Here is a 24,453-nt window from a genome sequence, read left to right as displayed (position 1 = left end):
ACTTTTTTGTCTGTGCTGCTGTTCTGATACTTTAGATCAATGGTCCCCAACCTTTTTTTGCGCCACGGACCGGTTTAAAGTCAGACAATATTTATACGGACCGGCGGATAAATACAACAAAAATAAAAGGATAGGACAGGCATGGAAATTTTATTTTTTTCTATCTTTTAAATATAATAATCCACGTGAATCCATCATGTATTTTTATACAACTTTATTAGAAGAGTCCTGGTAACAACAACATTGGGGGGAAATGTCTCACCCACAAAGAGGCAGAAAATGGCGTCCAAGCTCCTGTGAGGAATGAATCAGCCCGTTTCCACAAACTTATAAATTCCTTCCATGGAGCTTTGTCGCCCTCTTCTGCCACTTTTTGGTCCTACACGATATTTTCAGACCAAACAAGTACAGCAAAATTCATTGACGTGATGGAAGGACTGCTACAATGTGTCCGTTTTTTCGGTCAGGGGCGTTCCTTCAGTGACGTCACGTACAGACTAGTCACCAACTCAAAAACAAGACTTCCGGAATATTCAGCGCGAGTTTTAAAAGGTAAAATATAGCTACATGCGCTGGAATCTTTGTAAAATAAGAAGTCATTTGAAGCCATTTTAGAAATTATGGACGCAACTTGTCCGGAGACGTCGGTTGTCCTTGAAAGCTCTATGGTCACCATGGTAAAGTTTAAACGTGCCTTCAAAATAAGATACACCACAAAAACAAGTACAAAGCGCATGAAAAACACGTCAAGAGTAAGTCATAGACGGATGTAAGCTATTAATTTTTCATTTTTCAAAATAAAACATTGTTCGTACTCAGATAATGAATAAAATGGAAATGATGTAAATTATTCATTCATTCTGCGCGTGTCCGGTACTAAATAACCCACGGACCGGTACCGGTCCGCGGCCCGGGGGTTGGGGACCTCTGCTTTAGATGGTGTTCTATATAAAAAAAAATATGTACCCATTTATCTATTTGAAAATTCTCTTTCTAGTATTTGTTTGTTCCTCTTCTTGTGGCAGTACTGTCGCTTCGTATGTCTCACGATGCATCATGAAAAAAAAGCAGCTTCGCTCGTGTAACTCTAAACTGCCTGTTTGACTGTGTGTGGCAAGAACACACACACACACACACACACACACACACACACACACACACACACACACACACACACACACACACACACACATGGCTAAATATTTGCTGTATTTTGTTTGTATTATTTTATTATGATTAGTTATCAGAGAGTGGCGTTAACAAGCAATTTTCTGGTTAAGGGGACAACATGTGTCAATAAAGTCACAACTTCCACTCCTGTGCGTTGTCTTTTCACACAGACTGATATTTTTCGAATGTTGATTTTAAAGGACAACCGACACCTCCGGTCAAGTTGCGTCCATAATTTGTCAAATCACTTCAAATTACTTCTACTGAGCGTAATTTATGAAGATTCCACGGCATATAGCTATATTTGACATTTTAAGACACACGCTGAATATTCAGGAAGTCTTGTTTTCGAGTTGATGATTTCCTGACATGACGTCACGGAAGGAGCACCCCTGACCGAGAAAGCGACACACAATGCATTTTGGGTACTTTTTTTCATCTGAAAACACCGTGTTGATGGCAAAATTAGAAGGAAAACTACATAAATAACACCCTGGTGAATCATTATGTGTTGCACGTGTATCCTGACGTGATGTCACGGACAAGGGGGCGGCACTTTCTGAATCTGCCCATTTCCGAGCTCATTTTGTGACAGTTTTGGGACACTTTCAATCATTTTTATTGGTGTTTTTCATTTGACTAAAAATATCAGCCTACGTGTTTTGGGTATTTTAGATGCTATAAAACGTTTTTCTGATGTCAGTTAGCAAACAAAAAAATGGTGTCGGTTGTCCTTTAATAGTGTGTGTTAATGGTGCTTGAACATAAAAAATATTGATGAAATAGTCATTAAATACAAAACATAATAAAGTCGTTGTGTTTTTAGTAGTTAAACATAAAAAATGATAGTCAGTTTTGACTTTTGGTAAATGGTTGGAAGTAAATAAAATGTAAACAACTGAAGAGATTATAAATTGATAAGAATAGAACATAAAATAGAACTGTAATGTCAGTTGGCGTGATAAAGGTCAGGCTTTTATTAAGCAAATGTTGCAGTTCGCACATTCATACTGGAGTTGTTAGTACAACTCACGCTCATGCTTACTCCACTCAGGCTCTCTCGCGGACTCCTATTTGTCGGGTCCTCCCTTCTCTACGTGACGTCACGCTTCCCTGACTAGCCCAGCCCCCAAACATGCAAATTACAATCACCGAACGTTACCGAACATTCATCAAGTTTTCAGTTTTCTAGTCCAGACTGTGATATTTATTAATTTATCATGAATGAGTTAATATGACATCACAAACTTTAACTTGGATAGAATTTAGGGAAAAAATACTCCTGTTTTGTACGATTTTACCAAACAAAGATTGTAAAAACAAAGATTATCAAATGTTATTTTTTAAAAAAAGCGTCCTATTTACGTTTTTGGTTCATAGAATCCGAATTCTTAAAATACGACGCGGGCGGGGAGGGGGTTATTTATTTATAATTGATCTAACAGGGAAACGAAGGAATCGAACACCTTCCGCCCCGCAACCCTTGAGCCGACCCCACTAGTCCACCAAACATTTCAACCTCATTCCCACTTGGAAATCCGGGAAAATGTTCTCCCACGAGCCAAGTGAAATGACGTGTCACTCCTCTCGGCAGGTGAGTCAAACATAGGTGAATCATCTTTAAATTTGGGATGAAATCACGCAACCGATACCAAAATAGACCACACGAAATCGTAGGTCTAAATTCGCCTTTATACGAGTTTAGCCGTCCAATAAAAACTCCGAAAAAGTACTTCCTGCTCGTTTGGATAGTAACCCATCAAAATGTAGCCATATCACAACTTCTATGTTGTTTTACAAAAGACGTGTTGTTAGTGTAGATTAGTTTGCTGTTTTTAACGATTTAATTTGTTTTAAAGGTACATATGTTAAAATGGCGTTTCGTGAAAGGAACAGCAAACAGGTGCGCGACGTGAGGCCACGCCCACAGAAACCTCCACTTTTCCGGAAGACTTTTTCTCCTTCCTTTCTGCTCTTTCGCTTCATTTCTCTGCGTCTTAAGACACGATCAGTCGACTAAATGGTCCGGTGACACCTATGGACATTTAATGAAACAACATTTTAAAAGCTTTTAAATAGATAAATACAACTTTTTCAATCTTTTTAACGCGTTTTAAGTTGAATGTGTTGTACACTCCAGGAAACCTCGGTGATTGGAAAACTATTCTAGAAAGACAACAAGGAGGAAGAGGAGATCGAGCAATAATCGCCGAAAAGAACGGCTCAGGTGTTTTTCTTTTCTTCCCCCCACCCCCAATCCCCTTTTTTGAGCCTCACTCCTAAATGGACTACATGGACAGTGGCCTGCAGTACACCCCAGCCCAGGCAAGTAGTACTGTAAAATATAATATTGGTTCGGTTCCTCGTGTTCAATTATTACAAACCTGACGTGGAACTCACCTTGTTGACGACATCACGAAATATCGGGAAAGCCTGATACATAGTACCAAATATATATAATGTGTGTATATGTATATGCATATGATACTGACATCACACATACATACAATATGTATAGAAACACATCAGTTGGTCCAAGTTGAACTTTGACCCCTGGCCAAGAATATCCTCATAATAATTGCCGATATGAAATTTGAAAATTTCGATATTGTAGATCTTTACATAAAGTATTGATAGCCTGGTGGCCAACATCGACTCAATTTGACTCAGTTTGATTCGGTTTGATTTGATCCTGTCTCAGTCGATTAAAATAGATTCGATTCAATTAAAATAGATTAGAATAGATTAAAATACATTTGATCTGATTCAAATAGTTTCAATCTGATTCGATTTGAATCAATTTGACGCCATTTGCCTCGACTCGATTCGACTCAATTCGACTCGATTTGATCCAGTCTGATTCGATTAATATAGATGAAAATAGATTTGATTCGATTAAAATAGATTACATTACATTAGATTCCGGGTTGAGTGAACGCTGGCGCGTGTGGCTGCCGCTGCTCACCTGCAGAAAAAAATATCCTGTGACTGTAAAGTGTCCTTGAGAGTTTTGAAAGGCGCTTATAAATCAATTATTATAAATGGATAATTAAAATATTGTGAAATGGCTTTCTTTTCTACCTTTGGTCTTCAAAGCGATTTATGTTTCTTCATTTTACAAACTGATGCCACAGCACCAGGAGTAATTCAGTGTTTCCCTCAAGGATATTTGGGCAAGGTCATTGAAATTGCATTACAATTTCCAGATTGCCACCATTTCTAGTTTGTCGGCAAAAATATGTCAATGTTCATAAACCCACTATTCATGTCAATGATGCACCAAAAAATATGTTATTTCATGTCAATGTCATTTTTCAATGCAATCATGGGTAGTATTTGCTAATTATTTTATATATTATTTATTAATAACAACTCATGACTACAGCATGTGTACCCTCCTCACTTGAGGGAAAGTCGTTTGTCATTTCATCAAAAAAATATGTTGCCGCCAATTTTATTAAACAGACACGTTTGTGTAGAGTAAACCTTAAATCTGTTTGTCACTTGCATTTTCCTGAAACACTTTCAAGCACACTGAACATCCTTTTTAAATTCTGAACTTAATTTCCCAGTAGTTTTTTAAAACTAAATAAAAATGCAATAAATATAAATACAGGTAATATCCGACTTACGACCGAGTTCCGTTCCGACCAAACGGTCGTAAATCAAAATGGTTGTAAGTCGAAACCATTTAAAATGTTGAATAGAGACTCGGAGGCTAAATGAGGAAGGCTAAATAAACGTAGAATTAAAATGTTTAAAATAGGCTCTGGAGGTCGTGGTCGTAAGTACGGGTGGTCGTAAGTCGAGAGTGAGATGCTGGCTGGCTGGCCAAAATTGTTGTACGCGTTGCCGGCCACCTAGCGCATTGCGGTGCCAGGCGTAGAATAAAATTTTTAAAAATAGGCTCTGGAGGTTGTGTTCGTAAGTCGAGTCGGTCGTAAGTCGGATGATATCTGTATTTTTAGGTAAATTTCCAGCACATTTTCAAGTATCGTGAATTTCTGCCTTTAATTTGCTGTAAACTCCCATCATAAAAATAGTTGAGAATTAGTGTCTGGAGAAATAAAATTGCCATTTATTTCAGATCTCGCAACTACTGTCAGTCGCCACAGACTCCATTTAGAAGTAATGCGTAGTGTACCTTATATTTGGAAAACTTGTGTGTATTTATATTCGGAATTATATTCGGAATACGTTTTTCATTCATTGGGGGTGCGCCTTATACTCCGGTGCTCCTTATATACCGGAAAATCCGGTACTTCCAGATTTATCTTGGATCGTGACCCGCCCCCTGAAAAATCCATACTTATAAGGACATTTTTCCTTAGAATAAATCAATCTGTACGTTTTCAAAGCCCCCCAGCAAGACAGTGTCCCGGCTCGAATCAGTCTACTATGGTGATTGTTCAGATCAGAGACTGAATTCCTCCCAATCGTTGTCTTTGTCGGGACTTGTTCCAGGAGTCCCTTTTGCTGTCTGCTAGAACCGAGATGCAGTTGCATCAATTCTAAAACGCGCTGAAAACAAAAGCAAAATGACAAATTAGACATAGTTGTCATGAGGCGTTCATGTCCTAGTTTTGAATTCTTAATTTCTGTCATATTTTAACTTCAAGGACAACCGACACTGTTTTTTGTTTCTGAACTGACATCAGAAAAATGTTTTAGAGCATCTAAAATAGCCAAAACACACAGGCTGATATTTTTAGTCAAATGCAAAACACCAATAAAAATGACTTCAAGTGTCCCAAAACTGCCATAAAATAAGCTCGAAACTGGGCAGATTCAGAAAGTCCCGCCCCTTGTTCGTGATGTCACTATTGGTCACACACTGCCTTGCTCCAGAATCAAAACAATGGCTTCAGATTGGGAGAAGCTGCTTTCTTGTTACTCATCCAATTATGAATATGATTCAAGTAGTTGTGAAGAGGAAAGCATAAATGTTTGCATTCGATTAAAGAAGTCCTTCCGTATCAATTCAAGTCGTCTGAGCGCCCAGAAAATGCACAAGATGGCGCACAAGCTCCGTTGGAAATGGGCTGATTTGTCCGCTGGGAATTTGTGTAAATTTACACCTTCTTTATGCGTATTACCGTAATTGGCTGCGACACACAACGATTCACCATCGTGTTATTTATGGTGTTTTCCTTCTAATTTCGCGATCAACACTGTGTTTTCCGGCGAAAAAAAAGTACCCAAAATGCATTGTGTGTCCTCTTCTCGGTTGTCCTTTGAAGATCATATGAATCTGCAGCGCTTTTCAAGAGACGCACTCATCCAAGTTGCATCTCAATAAATTAAATACATGGTCGAAAAGTCCATTTATTTTAGTGAGTCTGTTCAAAAAGTGAAAGTAGTGGTAATAGATTATACGCTAGAGATTCATCATACAGAAATGAAAAACAAGTAACATCCAACTGACGACCGAGTTCCGTTCCGACCAAATGGTGGTAAGTCAAAATGGTCGTAAGTCGAAATCCATTCAAAATGTGTAATAGAGACTCGTAGGCTAAATGACCCCCACCCCCCTCTCTGGTGCCATCACGCGGTTGATTGCTGTGCGAGAGTGAGATGCTGGCTGGCTGGCCAAAATTGTTGTACGCGTTGCCGGCCTGCTAGCGCGTTGCGATGCCAGGCGTAAAATTAACATTTTAAAAATAGGGCCTGGAGGTCGTGGTCGTAAGTGTGGGTGGTCGTAAGTCGAGAGTGAGATGCTGGCTGGCTGGCCAAAATTGCTGTACGCGTTGCCGGCCTGCTAGCTCGTTCGAGCCGGTCGTAAATCGGATGTTACCTGTATATCCAAATAGATTTATTTCTCTTTACGTGTGAGGGTGTCTGTGGTATCGTGATTTTTTTTCCTACAATATGAATATCTTATTTTAATATTTAATTTCATTTTTTGACATATTTTTTCGCTATTTAAACCGACTTACGACGGAGTTCGGTTCCGACCAAACGGTCGTAAGTCAAAACGGTTATAAGTCAAAATACATTCAAAACGTTGATTAGAGACTCGCAGGCTAAATCGCAGGCGTAGAATTTAAATTTTAAAAATAGGGTCTGGAGCTCGTGGTCGTAAGTACGGGCGGTCGTAAGTCGGATCGGTCATAAGTCGGATGTTACCTGTATTTTAAGGTAAAGTTCCAGCACATTTTCAAACATTACAACATTTTTTGTAAGTGAATTTCTGCCTTTACTTTGCTGTAAACTCCCATCATAAAAATAGTTGAGAATTAGTGTCTTGGGGGATTAAATTGCCCTTTATTTTGCTCCCTTTTCAGTCTTTTCGCGTTTGATGTTTTCAACTGAACTACTGAAATCAACTTTTTTTTTCGGGATATTCCATGTGATCAGGATAGCATTTGCGCAAGATAGTGACGTGTTACGACACGTCCTCGTCGTGTAAGTGCATTTTTTTTTTGTTTTTGCATCAATCTAAAGTCACCCCCGCCGGGAATGTATGCGTCTCTTGGCTCCTAACCAAAGACTTGGGGCATGTGTTCTGCTGTGTAAAAAAAAAAGCGTCATTCTTAAATACCGTTTTGTAAATAATAATAATCCATTTCATTAATAAGCGCCTTTCAAAACTCTCAAGATCACTTTACAGTCACAGGATCAGTGTTTCTGTGGGTGAGCAGCGGCAGCCATACGCGCCAGCGTTCACTCAACCTGGAAGTAACTCAAATAGACAGAAAGCTAGCTAGATAGCTAATAGATAGCTAGTAGATACAAGATTTGGGGAAGAAAAAAAAAACTTTATCTCACTCTTACTCACATATCAAGAAAAGTTTTTTAAAATAACTGTCAACCTTGGCTAATAGCTGCCCTTATAAATGATTACAATTCCCTTATAAAAGTGGTAGTACGCCGTACATTATTTGAAATGACAAAATAAAAAACGCTAATACAAGTTTACCGGGCATACGCACGTTATGCTTTTATCAATCCGAACGTACGCAGCGATTAAAAAAAAAAAATACATATAGAAATACGATTGAGGATTACTTTTGCTAGTTTGCCGTGACAATAGTAGCAATCTGCTGCAGCATTATTGTTGGCTAGCTAGCAGTTGAGACAAAGGCGAAATTTGGACTCGTTTCAACTTTATTGATAGTTCAAAGGCAGAGTGTAAAATGCAAGGTTAAAATATCCCATCAATCTCCACAAATAACCCGCACGAGCCATCTGTACAATTTGAACAGAAAAGACAAGCAAGGGAACCAGCTATTAATGAAGTTTGTAGTGTGTCTGTCTGCATCTGTTGCTGTTGCAATATCACAACTTCCAAGACGTACAACCCTGAGCTCCTGGAGACACTTTATGCAAAAAGCTATCAACCCAGCTAAACAGAACACAATTGATGAGGAACTGGGTAAAATTATCGCCGGCGACTTCACTCCATTCCATCAACGACCATCACAAAGGTAAATAAAACGACTTTATTATATAGTACAGTTTATTTCTTTAATTACAATACCATAGCACATTTATTATACATAAAATAAGGTCTATTTTGTGTAGTTTTAATGCTTAGAAAATTAGAAAATGATGTTTTATGGGGACCTGGGAACGGATTATTGTCATTTTAATGGTTTCCTATGGGAAATTAATGTTTGGAATACACACTTATCGCCTTACACACACTTTCTGGGAAGCAATTGAGTTCGTAAGCCAAGGTATATTGACGGTGGAGGTCATTCAAGCTCAAGTTTGTGTTTGTAGGCCGGCCTGGTGGCACAATTGCGTCGCCTTAGCATGTTGTCGTGTTCCTCCGCCATGCCGGTGGCTCCTTCCTAGCAGGTTTGACAAGATTTTACTCGGTGAAACCGTCCTCCTCCTCCTCACTCTCTCTCTCTCTCTATGTCACCCTCGAGAGGCGTGACTCACGCTCAGAAGTTCCCTTTTTCATTTCACGACCACGCATTGAAACTGTTTGCCATTGATGTGTCGTTATTTCCGACGGATATGATATGTTTTGTGTCTTTTGGATGTCACCACAGACAAAAAAAACATTTGTCAAATATGCAAGCAGAAACTTGTTGACCCCATTATGTTCAGATGATAACCTTTACATGGCTTGCAAGTTGCTTTTAACTCATTCACTGTGTCCACTCCAATGTGCCAGGGTTTGTGTCATTTTCACTCAAATTGCAGTACCCACAGGATATTGAGTTATAGGACTACATAACATTAATGAAATGTACTGTTATTATTATTATTATTATTATTATTATTATCATAATATAAGCTGGCTAGCTGTTGGCTATCTATTAGCTATTTATTAGCTAGCTGTCTCGCTGGCTGGAAGCTGTCTCGCTGGCTAGCTGTTGGCGAGCTGGCTACCTATTTGCTAGCTTGCTAGTTAGCTAGCTAGCTATTAGCTGTCTAGCTCAGTGGTCCCCAACCTTTTTTGCGCCACGGAGCGATTTAATGTCAGTTTTTTTTAATTGTATCGATATTCACAGGAAGCTAATTTGTCTTACGCATTTCATCAATCTATGCTATTCAATATTAACTAAGTGCTTGTTGTGTGTCTTCCAGGACAAAGAATGGGACACGACTGTCCAATTCTTGCCGGCATCAGACAACAAGAAGCTTGAGAAGAAGAAAGGTCCTGGCAAGTTGGGAGCCGTGATTGGAGTGCTGATCTTATGTGCCGTCATCGCGCTAATGGCCGGTCTGCTCGTCTGGCACTTTCACTGTAAGCATGCCCCATGTTATTATATACTGAATTTTGTTTGTTTTAATAATAATAATAATAATCATTCATTCATTTCTAAGCGCCTTTCAAAACTCTTAAGGTCACTTTACAGTCACAGGATCAGTTTTTCTGTGGGTGAGCAGCAGTAGCCACATGCACCAGCGTTTACTCAACCCAGAATAACTCAAATAGATAGAAAGCTAGCAATCTAGCTAATAGATAGCTAATAGCTAGCTATCTGTATAGATAGCTAATAGATAGCCAGCTAGCCAGCTAATAGCTAGATAGCTAATAGATAGGTGGCTAGCTAGCTAGCTATCTAATAGATGGCTAATAGATAGCCAGCTAACTAGCTAGCCAGCTAATAGCTAGCTGGATAGATAGCTAATATATAGCCAGGTAACTAGCCAGCTAGCTAATATATAGCTAGCTAGCTGAATAGATAGCTAATAGAAAGGCAGCTAGCTAGCTAGATGTGTAATAGATAGCCAGCTAACCAGCTATCTAGCTACTATATAGCTAGCTAGCTGGATACATAGCTAATATATAGCCAGCTAACTAGCCAGCTAGCTAACAGATAGCTAATAGATAGCTAGCTGGATAGATAGATAGACAGTCAGCTAGCTAGATATCTAATAGATAGCTCATAGACAGCCAGCTAACCAATGTAAGCCCAAACTGCAGAAACCAAATATTTCAATATAATAAATCCATTTTTTTGGTCAGAAAAACTTATTTGCTGCTAGTGTTAAAAAAAAAAAGAAACCTTAAAATAAAATTGTAATCAAATTCTGAGTTTTAGCATGTCATGTTACATGTTATGTAGTCATAGTACCAGCACGCTAAATATTTGTATGAAAAACACCAGTTGTTTCAAAACCACAACTGGGCCAATTTGCAAATATTGATGTGAATATGAAGATTAATCGTTAATATGCAAAAACAGACAGTCCTCAGCCAAAGATCACAACATAACATCTTTTGTGGCTTCGAATCGTCTGTTCTCACAGTCATGGAACTCCTGTCGATACTCTGCTGGCGTTTGGGAAACATTTAAAGAAAAATAAATAAACAAAATAAAAAGAAATAAAAATACACATCACAAACAAAGTTTTATACTTTGAATTCCCTTCACCCAGTCGGTGTCTCCCGCTGAGCTGCTTTTGATGCCTTGGCAGAAAGTTCTTCTTTGTTTACTTTTGATGTATTTTCTTTTTAAACATAAAGCAATCCACGGGGCGTTTTCAAAATAAAGTCAAAAATAATGACTGTTACTTAAAGGACAACCGACAAGTTGTGTCTATAATTTGTAGAATGGCTTCAAATGACTTCTACTGAGCATATTTTACAAAGATTCCACCGCATATAGCTATATTTTACGTTGGATGTTCAGGAAGTCTTGTCTTGTTTTTGAGTTGGTGACAAGTACGTACGTGACGTCACTAAAGGACAAGGACTATTTGAATCATATTCATAACTGGATGTGTAACAAGAAAGCATATTCTCCGAATCTGAAGCCATTGTTTTGATTCACAAGCAATGCTAGACGTCTCGGTGTGACGTCACGAAATGGGGGCGGGACTTTCTGAAAATGCCCAATTCGCAGCTCATTTTTTTTGCAGATTTTGGACACTTGAAGTCATTTTTATTGGTGTTTTGCATTTGACTAAAAATATCATACTGCGTGTTTTGGGTATTTTCGATGCTATAAAACGTTTTTCTGGTGTCAGTTAAAAAACAAAAAAGTGACGTCGGTTGTCCTTTAACATCCTTGATTTGCTTTCATGGGCCCAATAAAAGGATGTGACCGACCACATTTGGCCCGCGGGCCTTTACTTTGACACCGGTGCCCTAAATCTAACCCCTTGCTCATTTTTCCTCGCAGTCCGAAAAGACGTGCGGGTGAAAAAGATGTACAGCGGCTCCATGCGCATCACCAACCAGGTTTTCGAGGATGCCTACGAGAACTCCAACAGCTCTGAGTTCAAAGCGCTGGCCAAGCAGGTCAAAACGCAGGTTTGACCGTGATGATGACATGGCTACTACGTATGTCCTCCACCTTCGCCTTCTTCACACTCGTCGTATGTTCTTTGCAGCTCAAATCGCTCTACAGCAAGAGCCCGCAGCTGGCCAAATACTATGTTGGATCAACGGTTCAAGCTTTCAGGTATGAAGGGTCACCATGAATTAATTGACATGATAGGTCGAACCAAGAGTGGCTCTACTTTTTGGTTCGTACCACACAGGCCATGGAGCACCACCATCTCCACCACATTTTCAAGTCACATTTTCCATGTAAATGGCCTAATTGGTTCCAAGTGCGAGGACTCACATTTTAATTACGTATTTCTGTTTTTTTTCTGGCAGCGAAGGCAGCGTCATTGCTTACTACATTTCCGAGTTCAGTGTGCCGAGTGGCCAGGAGGCAGCGGTGGACAATGCCATGTCCGCCATGGACCAATTGGTGGACAAAGAGCAACGGAGCGTCTACAGGCCGGGCAATTCTCTTCTCCTGGCTGACGTAGTGTCCTCGGGTAGGATGAGTCTCCAACAAAAAAAAAAAAAAAAAAAATAATGAAATGTTTGCGATTCCACACAGTCAACCGATGCCTCAATGGTCATTTTTTGTTTTACAGAACTTGATTCTCGATTGTTTTCTACGGAATTCAGCAGTAAGTTATCTTCCTATTTGGTTGGCATTCATTCATTCATTTAACATGTTACTAAATACAGTGATACCTCAGTTCACGAACTTAATTGGTTCCCAGAAAGTTTGTTTAAGGCGAAAAGTATGTCTTCCAAACATTAATTTCCCATAGGAAACCATTAAAAATGAGAATAATCTGTTTGCAGGTCCCCATAAAACATAATTTTCTACTAAATAAGCCTTAAAACTACACAAAATATACCTTATTTTATGTATAATAAATGTGCTATGTATTGTAATGAAAGAAATTGGTGTAGTTGCCTCTTGATGATATCCCAGTGAAGTTGCCGTGCTTTCTCGGCGATAATACCTTCACTAACACTGTACCCTGCTAGCTGCTTTTTGTTCATCCAAATCAACAGAGGTTTTTCAACCTCTTCTATTGCCTGAGCTCGATGATCTCCTTCTTCTCTACCGTAATTTTGTTTTGTGTCCTTTTCGGCTGAACACTAGCCTGTGGTGGGGTCTTTTTCGCTCCTATAATAGCAAAAGTATTCCACTTGATAACAAACCACATCTGCACTCAAAGAAAAGTGGTGGCGTAAACTAGTCCGCCAGCCACCACCACGCACTGTGTGGCTTGGTTCGTCCGCCGAAAACTAGTTCATATGCTAAGATTATATTCTTAATGTTTGTAAAGCAAAAAGTTCGTTAGCTAAAGCGTTCGTAAACTGAGGTATCACTGTATATCGAAATAAAAAACATTTTCGTGGCCTTAAATCTTCCTTCTCATCACGAAAAAACTATATAGTACTTGTATAGCATATACAAATAACTGCACACAAGCTAATAGATCCAGATTTGATGTTATCATGCCATCATGCTTTCTAAATCATCACAAGGTAACACGAACTACTATACTGTGCGATGATCGCAGGATTCTTGAGGTTTTCCGAGCACACGAGGACAAACCACATCGGCCAGATCAGGTCCCCCGGCTTCCCCGATAGCTCGTACCCCCCCAACAGTTTCATCCAGTGGCAGGTGCGGGCCGACCCCAACTACATCATCAAACTGGACTTTGACACCATGAACCTGGAGGAGAACTGCAACAACGATTTTGTCAAGATCTACGATTCCCTGGCGGCCATCGAGGCCAACCTCTTGCAGGAGTGAGTCCGACTTGTAGGAGCTTGAAAATGATAACGTAGCCCCCCACTGCTGGCCTGGGGAAAAGCCTACAAGTGCAAAATAGACTTTTCAGTCACAGGAAAAGATTTTCTGTGGGTGAGCAGCGGCAGCCACACGCGCCAGCGTTCACTCAACCCGGAACTAAATAGATAGAAAGCTAGCTAGCTAATAGATAGTCAGCTAGACAACTAGCTATATAACTAATAGATAGCCAGCCAGATAGCTAACTGGCCAGTTAGCTAATAAATAGCTCATAAATAGCTCATAAATAGCTAATACAAAGCTAATAGATAGCATATAGATAGCCAGCTAAATCATAATAATCACAATAATAATGATGATAATAATAATGATAATAATAATCATAATAACAATAAAAATATAATAACAATAGAAACAATAATTCTAATTATATTAAAAATATTAAATTATAATTATATAATTAAAAATACTAATATATTAATAATAATAATAATAATAATAATCTTATTATTATTATTACATTTGATTCAGATGTTTTTTTTTTAATAATGAAAGTGACATTCCATTGTTCATTTTAGGATGTGCGGCTACTATTCACCGAGCGAGCCGCTGACCTTTTTGTCCTCTGGCAATGTGATGCTGGTCACCATGGCGACCAACCAAGAGAAAAACTACCCGGGTTTCCGAGCGCAAGTGTCGCAGGTGCGACGCGGCAGCACCAGTAGGAAGCCACACAAAGACACCAACAAAAATTTGGCGATGGAGGTGACATTTCATGGGGCTTTTGTTTTCATTTCATTTTTTTATCCCCCCCCACCCCACCCCACCCGCAAACAGGAACCACGTGCGGCGGCCAGCTGACGGGTGAAGTGGGTCGTTTTAACTCCCCCAACTTTCCAAATTACTACCCACCTCAAATATCCTGCAAGTGGACCATTGAGGTGAGTAGTGCAGACAGCTTAAAGGACAACTGACATCTCCGGACAAGTTGTGTCCATAATTTGTAAAATGGCTTCAAATGACTTCTACTGAGCGTATTTTACAAAGATTCCAACGCATATAGCGAGATTTTACCTTTTAAGACTCACGCTGAATATTCCGGAAGTCTTGTTTTTGAGTTGGTGACGAGTCCTCACCCTACGTCACTGGTCTGAAAACTTCGTTTAGCACCAAAAAAAGAGGCAGAAGAGGGTGACAAAGCTCCGTGTAAAGAATTAATCAGCCTGTGGAAACGGGCTGATTAATTCCTTACAAAACATGCCCCCAGCCTCAAAATGGCATGGAATAAATTCTTTAATCGATTGCAAACATGTATGCTTTCCTCTTCAGAACTATTTGAATCATGTCCATAACTGGATGAATAACAAAAAAAGTATATTCTCCGAATCTGAAGCCATTGTTTTGATTCTCCAGCAAGGCAAGACGTCTTGGCGTGATGTCATGAACTGGGGGCGGGACTTTCTGAAAATGTCCAATTCGCAGCTCATTTTTTTGCAGATTTTGGACACTTGAAGTCATTTTTGGTGTTTTGCATTTGACTAAAAAGATCATACTGCGTGTTTTGGCTATTTTAGATGCTATAAAACATTTTTCTGATGTCGGTTGTCCTTTAAATAACGTATGGCGTTCTACAACTTTTATATGGGAATTGTATTTATGAGAGGCAGCTAATAGTTTTTTTTAACCACACTGCTGTGCTATACAGACATTTTAAAAGTATTGCGTGTAAATATGAAGCGACCAATCTCTGTCCATTTCATAGGTCCCTGCTGGAAAGTCGGTCAAGGTGACTTTCAAAAAATTCCTCATCTCTGAACCGGGCCAGGGCGAAAGCAAAGGCTGCCGCAAGGATTATGTGGAGATCAACGGCAAGAAGTCAGTCCTGGTGATCATGAACCAAAAAAAAAACTTTATTCATCTGACGTCTGTTGTCTTGTTTTTCAGGTTTTGCGGTGATCATCCCGATGGCTCGCTCACGGAGACCAGTCGCACCAACAAAATGTCCGTTCAGTTTGTCTCCGACGGGTCTCATGTAGACATCGGCTTCGACGCCATCTATGAGGCGGTTGACGTCGCAGACCGTAAGTAGCGATAGCTTTCGTTCTTGCTTAGCGTTTTATAAAATTAATTCAACAATTACATTTTATTGATGGAGCGCTTTTCTACTGTTCGCACTCAAAGGATTTTAACGCTTTCACAAAATCTACAACCTTTGAGTTGGGAGTCGGCCGGCCGCTCTTGCACCTCATGCACGCTGCCCTCCCAAAATTAAAAACAAAAAACAATAATTCCTTAGGTGAAGTTTTGGGGTTAATCTTGAATACATTATTAGTGCGTGGCCCATACAGAAGAACGAATGTCATTTGTTTGGTCATTCAAGTTTGATTTATGATAATAATAATAATAATAATAATAATAATCATAATCATAATAATAATAATAATACAAATAATAAGATTTCTAATAGTATTCTAATAGTATACTCATAATATAATAATAATATTCTAATAATATAATAATAATAATAATAATAATAATAATAATATGAAATATAATCATAATAATAATAATATATAATAATCTAATAATATAATAATAATAATAATAATAATAATAATAATAATAATCTAAAATAATAATATAAAAATATAATAATAATATTAAAATAATACTAAAATAATAAAATATAATAATAATAATAATAATAATAATAATAATAATAATAATACAATAATAATACAATAATAATAATAATAATAATAATAATAATAATAATAATGGTGATGATAATAATAATAATTAATAAAATGATAACAATAGTAAAATAAAATAATAATAATAATAATAATAAAATTATAAAATCATAATAAAATAATACATTTTATTTTTAAGCGCCCTAAGCTCTTTACAGTCACTGGATTTTTTTTGACAGACTTAAAAGCCAAAAGAGTCCACTTGAAATGACTCGCTCATTTTTTTTTTACCACATTAGCTTTTGACTTCTTGAAACTTGAAACTCGATTGGAGCTCTATTTCTGAATTGCGCATACAGTTACTCTCTCCTCATGTCTGCCTACTTCTGCCTACAAATTGTGCTTATTTTCTGGCGGTGTGACGCGCAGCTTGCCCCAAGCAGTTCCAGTGTAAGAGTCAACGCTGCATCAAGTTAGAGCTCAAGTGCGACGGCTGGAACGACTGCGGCGACATGAGCGACGAGTTGAATTGCAGTAGGTCTTTTCTCGCTTAGCGTGACTGTTTCCAATGCCATGATTTTTATCGCCTGTTTTTTTTTCCTCCTCCAGAGTGCAACTCAAGTCACATCCACTGTAAAAATGGCCTCTGCAAGCCCATGTTTTGGAAGTGCGACAGCGTCGATGACTGCGGCGACGGCACCGACGAGAAGGACTGTGGTACGACGGCTTGAATTTTGACGCATCAGTATGAGTAAAATCCCCCAAACCACTTTTTTTCTTTAAAGGACAACCGACGTCTCGGGACAAGTTGTGTCCATAATTTGTAAAATGGCTTCGAATGACTTCTACTGAGCGTATTTGACGAAGATTCCACCTTATATAGATATATTTTACGTTTTAAGACTTGCACTGAATATTCCGCAAGTCTTGTTTTTGAGTTGGTGACGATTCCTCACGTCACGTCACTGAAGGAACGCCCCTGACCGAAAAAAAGGACATACCTTGCATCACCTCAATGCATTTTGCGGTACTTTGTTTGGTCTGAAAACTTTGTGTTGTTCCGTGTTGATGGCGAACCACGTTTTTTAATTATTTTTTATTAATTATTTTTATTATTATTCTTTATTATTATTGTTACAGTAAAGTCTCGTTATATCGATATTCTCGGGAGTCCAAAAAAATATCGATATAACCGGGACTATCGATATATCAGACCCTGCGCGCATGTAATTTTCTCCTTGCGTTCATAGAAATAGTATCGTAATAAGCGGTACTATCGATATAATGAGACTTTCCTGTATTACTATTATTATATACTTTTTTATTTTTTTATTATTGTTATTATTGTTATTAATATTTTATTTATTATTATTATTATTATTATTATTATTTATTATTTTTTTTATTTAATGTATTTATTTACTTATTTTTATGATTATTTATTATTTATTTTTATTTATTTACTATGATTTATCTTCATGTATCATTATTTATTATTATTATTTTTTTTCAGTATTTTTATTCATTTATTTTTTTTAATTATTATTTATTATTATTATTTATTATTATTTATTTTTATTCATCATTATCTTTATGTATCATATATATATAAAAATAATCATAGCTTTATGATTATTTTTATGATTATTATTTATATTATTTATTATTATTTATTTTTATTTATCTTTTTTTTATTGTTATATTTTTAAAGTATTTTTTATTCATTTATGAATTTTAATTGTTATTTATTATTCCGAATTTTCCCGAATTATCCAGAAGTGTAAAAATCCCACTGTAAACGATGCACTTTTGGGTATCCGACAGGTACTTGTTCTAGTGGACAGCTCACGTGCCAAAACGGCAAATGCGTCTCGGCCAAGAGTCACTGCGACGGGAGAGACGACTGCGGCGATGGTTCCGATGAGCTCAACTGTGGAAAAGGTGAACTTCGACCTTCCCATTTCAAGGTCAAACCACTATTTTGCCAACAGCATTTAAAGCATCACGTGGAGCGGCATTCCTAAATTTGTTTGGATTTTATTTTTTTCTTGCCAGGTGGTGCATTTGAAGCGTTGGTCAAACCTGGCTGGCTACCTAGCTAGCTATCTACACTATTTGCTATCTAGCTACGTAGCTATCTATCTATTTGCTATCTATTTGCTATCTATTCGCTATCTAACTAGCTAGCTATCTATTAGCTAGCTAGTGAGCTTTTCTATCTACTTCTATCTATTTGAATTATTCACTGTGAAAGTCGTTCGTTGTTAGCGAATGGAAAATGAATCCCGTGAAATCGGGATTTTGAAACGTGAATGATATAGCGTTAACACAGTAGATAGCGAGCTAGATAGCTAGCCAGCCAGCTAGACCACTCATAGATAGCTTGCTAGATCACTAGCTAGATAGCTAGCCAGCCACATAGACCACTAATAGCTAGCTAATAGATAACTAACAGATAGCAAATAGATAGCTAGGTAGGTAGCTTTGATAGCTAGCTCGACTGTCATAATTTATGATGTAACAGGAACCCTAACCATGAATTGTTTGAGTGAAAATGACAAAAACATTCGAACCCTGTTGTTCAAACGCTATATAAACCAATGTGTGTTGCATTGAATTTTGGACAGGCGCCCTCATTTCAAGCTCAGATAACTCCAGACCCATATAAATTAGGAATTAACTATTTTTTTTTCTGATGAAAGAAGAGAATCTAAAATTTCTTAAGCTGCATTGAATGTTTATGTAGTCCTGAAACTTAAGATTTTGTGGGACCCGACATTTGAGTGAAAAATGACAAAAACCCTGGCACTGGAGTGAATACATTTTTGCACATCGTCTGGCAGTGAATGAGTTTATTCTTCCATCAATGTTTTAACTGTTGGTTGTTTCTTTGTTGGGTGTGTTTTCTTTTCTTTTTTTTTGTAGGTTCTGGTTTTGTGGTCTGCACTGACCTCACATTCAAATGCAAGAACAACAAATGCATCAGCAAAGTCAACCCGGAATGTGACGACACCAAAGACTGCGAGGACGGTTCGGATGAGGACAACTGCGGTATGTACATCAAGCGTATATTTTGTGTACGTTTTGTTGCAATTTTCATTTTCTGTGTGTGTGTGTGTGTTCTTCATTGTTTTTGTTGTGGTTTGCCAGATTGCGGGCGCAGTAAATTCAAGACGTCTCGTATCGTGGGCGGTCAGGACGCGGTGGCCGGCGAATACCCCTGGCAAGTTAGCCTGCACGTCAAGCGTTATGGTCACGTGTGCGGCGCTAGCCTCATTAGCCCTCGCTGGCTCGTCACCGCTGCCCACTGCGTGCAAGACGATAGAAATACCAGGTAAGGTTCACCTTAGCTAGCTTTGCTCGACGTAAGCAAATACGGTGATACCTCAGATGACGAACTTCATTGGTTTCCAGAAAGTGTGTGTAGGGCGAAACATTAATTTCCCATAGGAAACCATTAAAAATGAGAATAATCCGTTTTCTACTTCTTCTTTTCCTTTCCTCTTCCTTTAATCACTTTGCTGCTGTGAAATGTACATTTCTCCACTGCGAGACTAATAAAGGCTAATCCAATCCAATATTTGGGATGCAAAAATATCAAAACATTGACATCACAATACAATGTTATTATTTTATTATAAAACCATTTTCCACAATGACAGTTTTGGTGTTTAGTACCGTGATACCTCAGCTTATGAATTTAATTGGTTCCCAGAAAGTGTGTGTAAGGCGAAAAGTTCGTCTTCCAAACATTTATTTCGCATAAGAAACCATTAAAATGAGAATAATCCGTTTCCAGGTCCCCATAAAATATAATTTTCTACTAAATAAGCCTTAAAACGACACAAAATATACCCATTTTATGTATAATAAATGTATTGTAATTAAAGAAAATAAACTGTACTGTCTAATAAAGTCGTTTTATTTACCTTTGTGATGGTCGTTGATGTAGTTGCATCTTGATGATATCCAAGTGAAATTGCCTTGCTTTCTCGACGATATTACCCTCACTCACACTGTCCCCTGCTAGCTGATTTTCATTAATACAAATCAAAAGAAGTTTTTCAACCACTTCTATTGCCTGAGACCGTTGCTTAGGCAACACAGAAACACCCTTAGCCACACGTAGCAATGGTCGACTTAGCGTACTGTGACGCTAAGTCACACAAGTGCACACCTCGTTGGTGTTTTTCAATGACTCCTTCTTCTGCTCGTCCGTAATTTTCTTTTGTTTCCTCTTCGTCTTAACACGAGCCTGTGATGGGGTCTTTTCCGGTCCAAAAATAGCCAAAGTACTCCACTCGATAACAAACCACGTCAAAGAAAGTGGGAGTGGAAAACTAGTCCGCCAGCAACTGTGGCGCTCCGTGTGTTTCCCGAAAACTAGTTCCTATGCCAAGATTATATTCTCACAAATTTAATGTTCGTAAGGCGAAAAGTTGGTGAGCTAAAGCGTTCGTAAGCTGAGGTATCACTGTAAATCTTATAAATGGGCTACGAGTTCCTGGCAGGATCTGGCCACCATTTACCCACTGAAATGTGCCTCCAACCAGGTTTTCTCAACCGAGTACTTGGGAGGCGTACATGGGCCTTCACTCGCAGCGCAACATCAGCAGCTCGGTGATGAAGAGAAACTTGAAGAGGGTCATTCCGCACCCCAACTACAACGACTACACCTTTGACAACGACATCGCTTTGATGGAATTGGACTCTCCCGTGACTTACAGCGACTACATTCAGCCCATCTGCCTGCCCGCCGCACAGCACCAATTCCCCGTCGGCAACGTCGTCTGGATCACCGGCTGGGGCGCCACTCGGGAGGGAGGTGAGATTCCTCAAAAACCCCTAAAAGCGGAAGTAACTCAGATAGAAAGCTAGCTTGTTAAGAGGAAGCTAGCTAGCTAATAGATAGCTAACAGATAGCTAGCTATGCCTTCACTCAACCCAGAAGTAACTCAGATAGACAGCTAGGTAATAGATAGCTAAGTAACTCGGATAGAAAGATGGCTAGCTAATAGATAGCTAACAGATAGCTAGCTAGGCCTTCACTCACCTCGGAAGTAACTCAGCTAGACAGCTAGCTAGCTAGCTATCTAATAGACAGCTAATAGATAGCTAAGTAACTCGGATAGAAAGATGGCTAGCTAATAGATAGCTAACAGATAGCTAGCTAGGCCTTCACTCAACCTGGAAGTAACTCAGATAGAAAGCTAGCTAGCTAATAGAAAACTAATAGATAGCTAAGTAACTCGGATAGAAAGCTAGCTCGCTAGTAGATAGCTAACAGATAGCTAGCTGGCATACAAACTAATTTTCAGGATGCACATGGAGCGCTAGCTAGGCCTTCACTCAACCCGGAAGTAACTCAGATGGAAAGCTAGCTAGCTATTAGATTAGCTAATAGATAGCCAGCTAGCTAGCTAACAGGTAACTAACAAACGCGTGTTCCTGTGTGTCATGTTCAGGATTTGCAGCGACGGTGTTGCAAAAAGCACAAGTGCGCTCTATCAACCACACAGTGTGCGACTCTCTGATGGGCGGTCAGCTGACCACCAGGATGATGTGCGCCGGCGTTCTGAGCGGAGGAGTCGACGCTTGCCAGGTAACTTTCTATTTATGTTGGGTGTGTACACATTTTTAAACACTCGAAAGGATCAGCAAGATACAATACAGTGACACCTCAGCTTACGAACGCTTTAGCTCATGAACTTTTAGCCTTCCGAACATTAAATTGGCGAGAATATAGTCTTGGCTGGCGAGCACCAAAGCACACAGTCGAACGGCGCCACGGTGGCTGGCGGACTAGTTTTTGTCATCTCCTTTCTTTGAGTGCAGACGTATTATGATTATTATTGTTATTAGTATTGTTATTGGTATTAGTATTCGTATTAGTAGTTGTAGTAGTAGTATTAGTAGTAGTATTAGTAGTAATATTAGTAGTAATAGAAGTAGTAGTAATATTATTAGTATTAGTGGTATTAGTATTTGTATTGTTATTATTATTATTAGTAGTAGTAGTATTAGTAGTATTATTAGTAGTAGCAGTAGTAGTAGTATTAGTATCAGTAGTTGTATGAGTATTAGTATTAGAATTTGTAGTAGTATGAGTATTAGTATTAATAGTAGCAGTATTAGTAGTATTAGTATGAGTAGTAGTATTAGTTTTAGTATTAGTAGTATTAGTACTTGTATTATCATATTATTAGTAGTATTAGTATTATCATATTATTAGTAGTAGTAGTATTATTATTATTATTAGTAGTAGTATTAGTATTAGTAGTATTATGAGTATTAGTATTAGTAGTAGTAATATTAGTATGAGTAGTATTAGTAGTATTAGTATTATTATCATATTATTATTAGTAGTATTAGTATTGTTAGTATTCGTATAATTAGTATTAGTATTATTAGTATTCTTGAAAACCAATGACTTTGCATCTTATTAATGCAAGTAAAAATGCAAGTGTTTTACTTTGCGAGTCTTCTCTCTTGGAGCTCGTCCATCAATCACTTTGACTGACAACGTGTGTTGGTGGTCTTCATCAGGGGGATTCTGGCGGGCCGCTCTCCATTCAATCAGGCAGCCGAATGTTCCTCGGCGGCGTGGTCAGCTGGGGCGACGGTTGCGCCCGTCGGAACAAACCGGGCATTTACACCAAGATCACCAAATTCCGCGGTTGGATCAAAGAGAAGACGGGTGTGTAGAACAGAAAAGGCCTCCATTGTGGACATAAGCATCAAAATGGACACACACACACACAGAGAAGAACTGCATTGTGGATATTCAACTTCAAACTTCCACCACCGCTTCAGGAGCTACTGCAGCGCTGTTCTATGTCCACTTTGATTTTATCATATTCATCTTGAAAATGTGTAAATATGTTTTTTTTTTGTGGTTGATATTTCAGCATGATTTGATTGACAGCACAAATACGTACATTAAAAACAGGTTTTGAATATGACACATGAAATGTTCAGTCCTTTATGGTTGTATTTCCTTACAAATGTCAACAACTATAACGTCAATCCCTCCTACCTCCAGATAGCATATCTTGGAATAACATGCTCGCTCTATTCCTCATATTTTGTTGTTTATGGATGTTGAGACAAATCTGATTTACATTCATTGGGAGGGGGCGGTGGAGTAAATAATATCATGCAATAAAATGGTCAGGCAGATTTTTAATCCAGTGGAAACTTCATCAGAAATTTTTGGTCAACAAAGTTCCCTGAATGCATCACTATTATTTTTTTTATACTTTTTTGCGCTGTATATAATGTTGCCCACAATATCAACCGTGTGTAAAATGTGTATAATTTTTATTTGTTTAGCTTAATGTAGTAATATCAATGCGACTGTTTTAATCCACTGTCTCTGTGAATGTTTATATAGCAGTGTTTAAATAAAATATTTCTGATATCTTGGTATTTCCCGTTTGTATTTGTTTCTAGAGATACTGAATTATGTGACTAATGATTGGAGGAAACGGCAGGAAATTTTCCACATGCACTAATTCGATAACTTGTATTATTATTATTTTTTTATTTTCAAAACGCGTTTTTACAGAAGAACATTCTATTCTTATGCTGATTTAAATTAATCCCTTCTTTTTAAGCGAACGTATTTTCGTTATTTTAACAATTTTATCATTTAAATTACAGCGAAAAAATTATAAACGTACCAACTTTCGGTTCGCCCCGAGACTAGTCCGACAGAGAAACGCGACATAACATTAATATATTTCCGTGGAGGAAAAACGTACGGAAGTGCATTAGGGCCATATATAAAAAACGCTTATAAATGCAATGTCTCATTATTATTATACATACATGTATATTTTTTCGAGATGGGGTGTTATTCTGACCAAAAAGGCGCAAATTTGCGTGTTTCAAACTCGCATATTTGAGAGATTTAAAGTCACATATTTGTTAGATTCAAATTCACAAATTTGCTTGTCTTAAAGTCACAAATTTGCGAGATTTAAATGTTTTATATCTAGCAAATTAGCGAGTTTTAATAAAGAATTGTGTTACTTTTTTTCTAAGAATAATACCCCTTCTCTAAA

The 24,453-nt window shown here is 38.1% G+C and overlaps 2 protein-coding genes across 2 annotated transcripts in view; both read left to right on the top strand.

Annotated features, from left to right (window-relative positions):
* The window catches only part of aplp2 (amyloid beta precursor like protein 2), a 30,167-nt gene extending 28,853 nt beyond the window's left edge, over nt 1–1,314 (top strand). The window contains 1 exon segment of the mRNA XM_089013465.1: nt 1–1,314. This exon segment is cut by the window's left edge and continues 1,652 nt beyond it. The gene's annotated coding sequence lies outside the window, so the exon portion shown is untranslated.
* Nucleotides 1,315–2,638: 1,324 nt separating this feature from the next.
* Nucleotides 2,639–23,807, top strand: st14a (ST14 transmembrane serine protease matriptase a). The gene is made up of 20 exons (XM_089014057.1): nt 2,639–2,764; nt 3,311–3,495; nt 9,715–9,874; nt 11,760–11,890; nt 11,971–12,041; nt 12,242–12,408; nt 12,511–12,546; nt 13,459–13,693; nt 14,273–14,415; nt 14,532–14,635; nt 15,457–15,569; nt 15,639–15,775; nt 16,817–16,921; nt 16,997–17,104; nt 18,212–18,328; nt 19,313–19,438; nt 19,538–19,721; nt 20,941–21,212; nt 21,853–21,989; nt 22,934–23,807. Exons 2-20 carry the CDS (start codon nt 3,454–3,456, stop codon nt 23,090–23,092), a joined length of 2,547 nt encoding a protein of 848 aa, XP_088870183.1. The 5' UTR covers nt 2,639–2,764; nt 3,311–3,453; the 3' UTR covers nt 23,093–23,807.
* The last annotated feature ends 646 nt before the right edge of the window (nt 23,808–24,453 follow it).

Source organism: Hippocampus bargibanti, linkage group LG14 (genome assembly GCF_051943395.1).
Source record: "Hippocampus bargibanti isolate YZ-2025 linkage group LG14, ASM5194339v1, whole genome shotgun sequence".
Lineage (NCBI taxonomy): Eukaryota > Metazoa > Chordata > Actinopteri > Syngnathiformes > Syngnathidae > Hippocampus > Hippocampus bargibanti.
The sequence above is the reverse complement of the archived record's forward strand: the minus strand, read 5'-3'. Positions and strand labels throughout refer to the sequence as shown.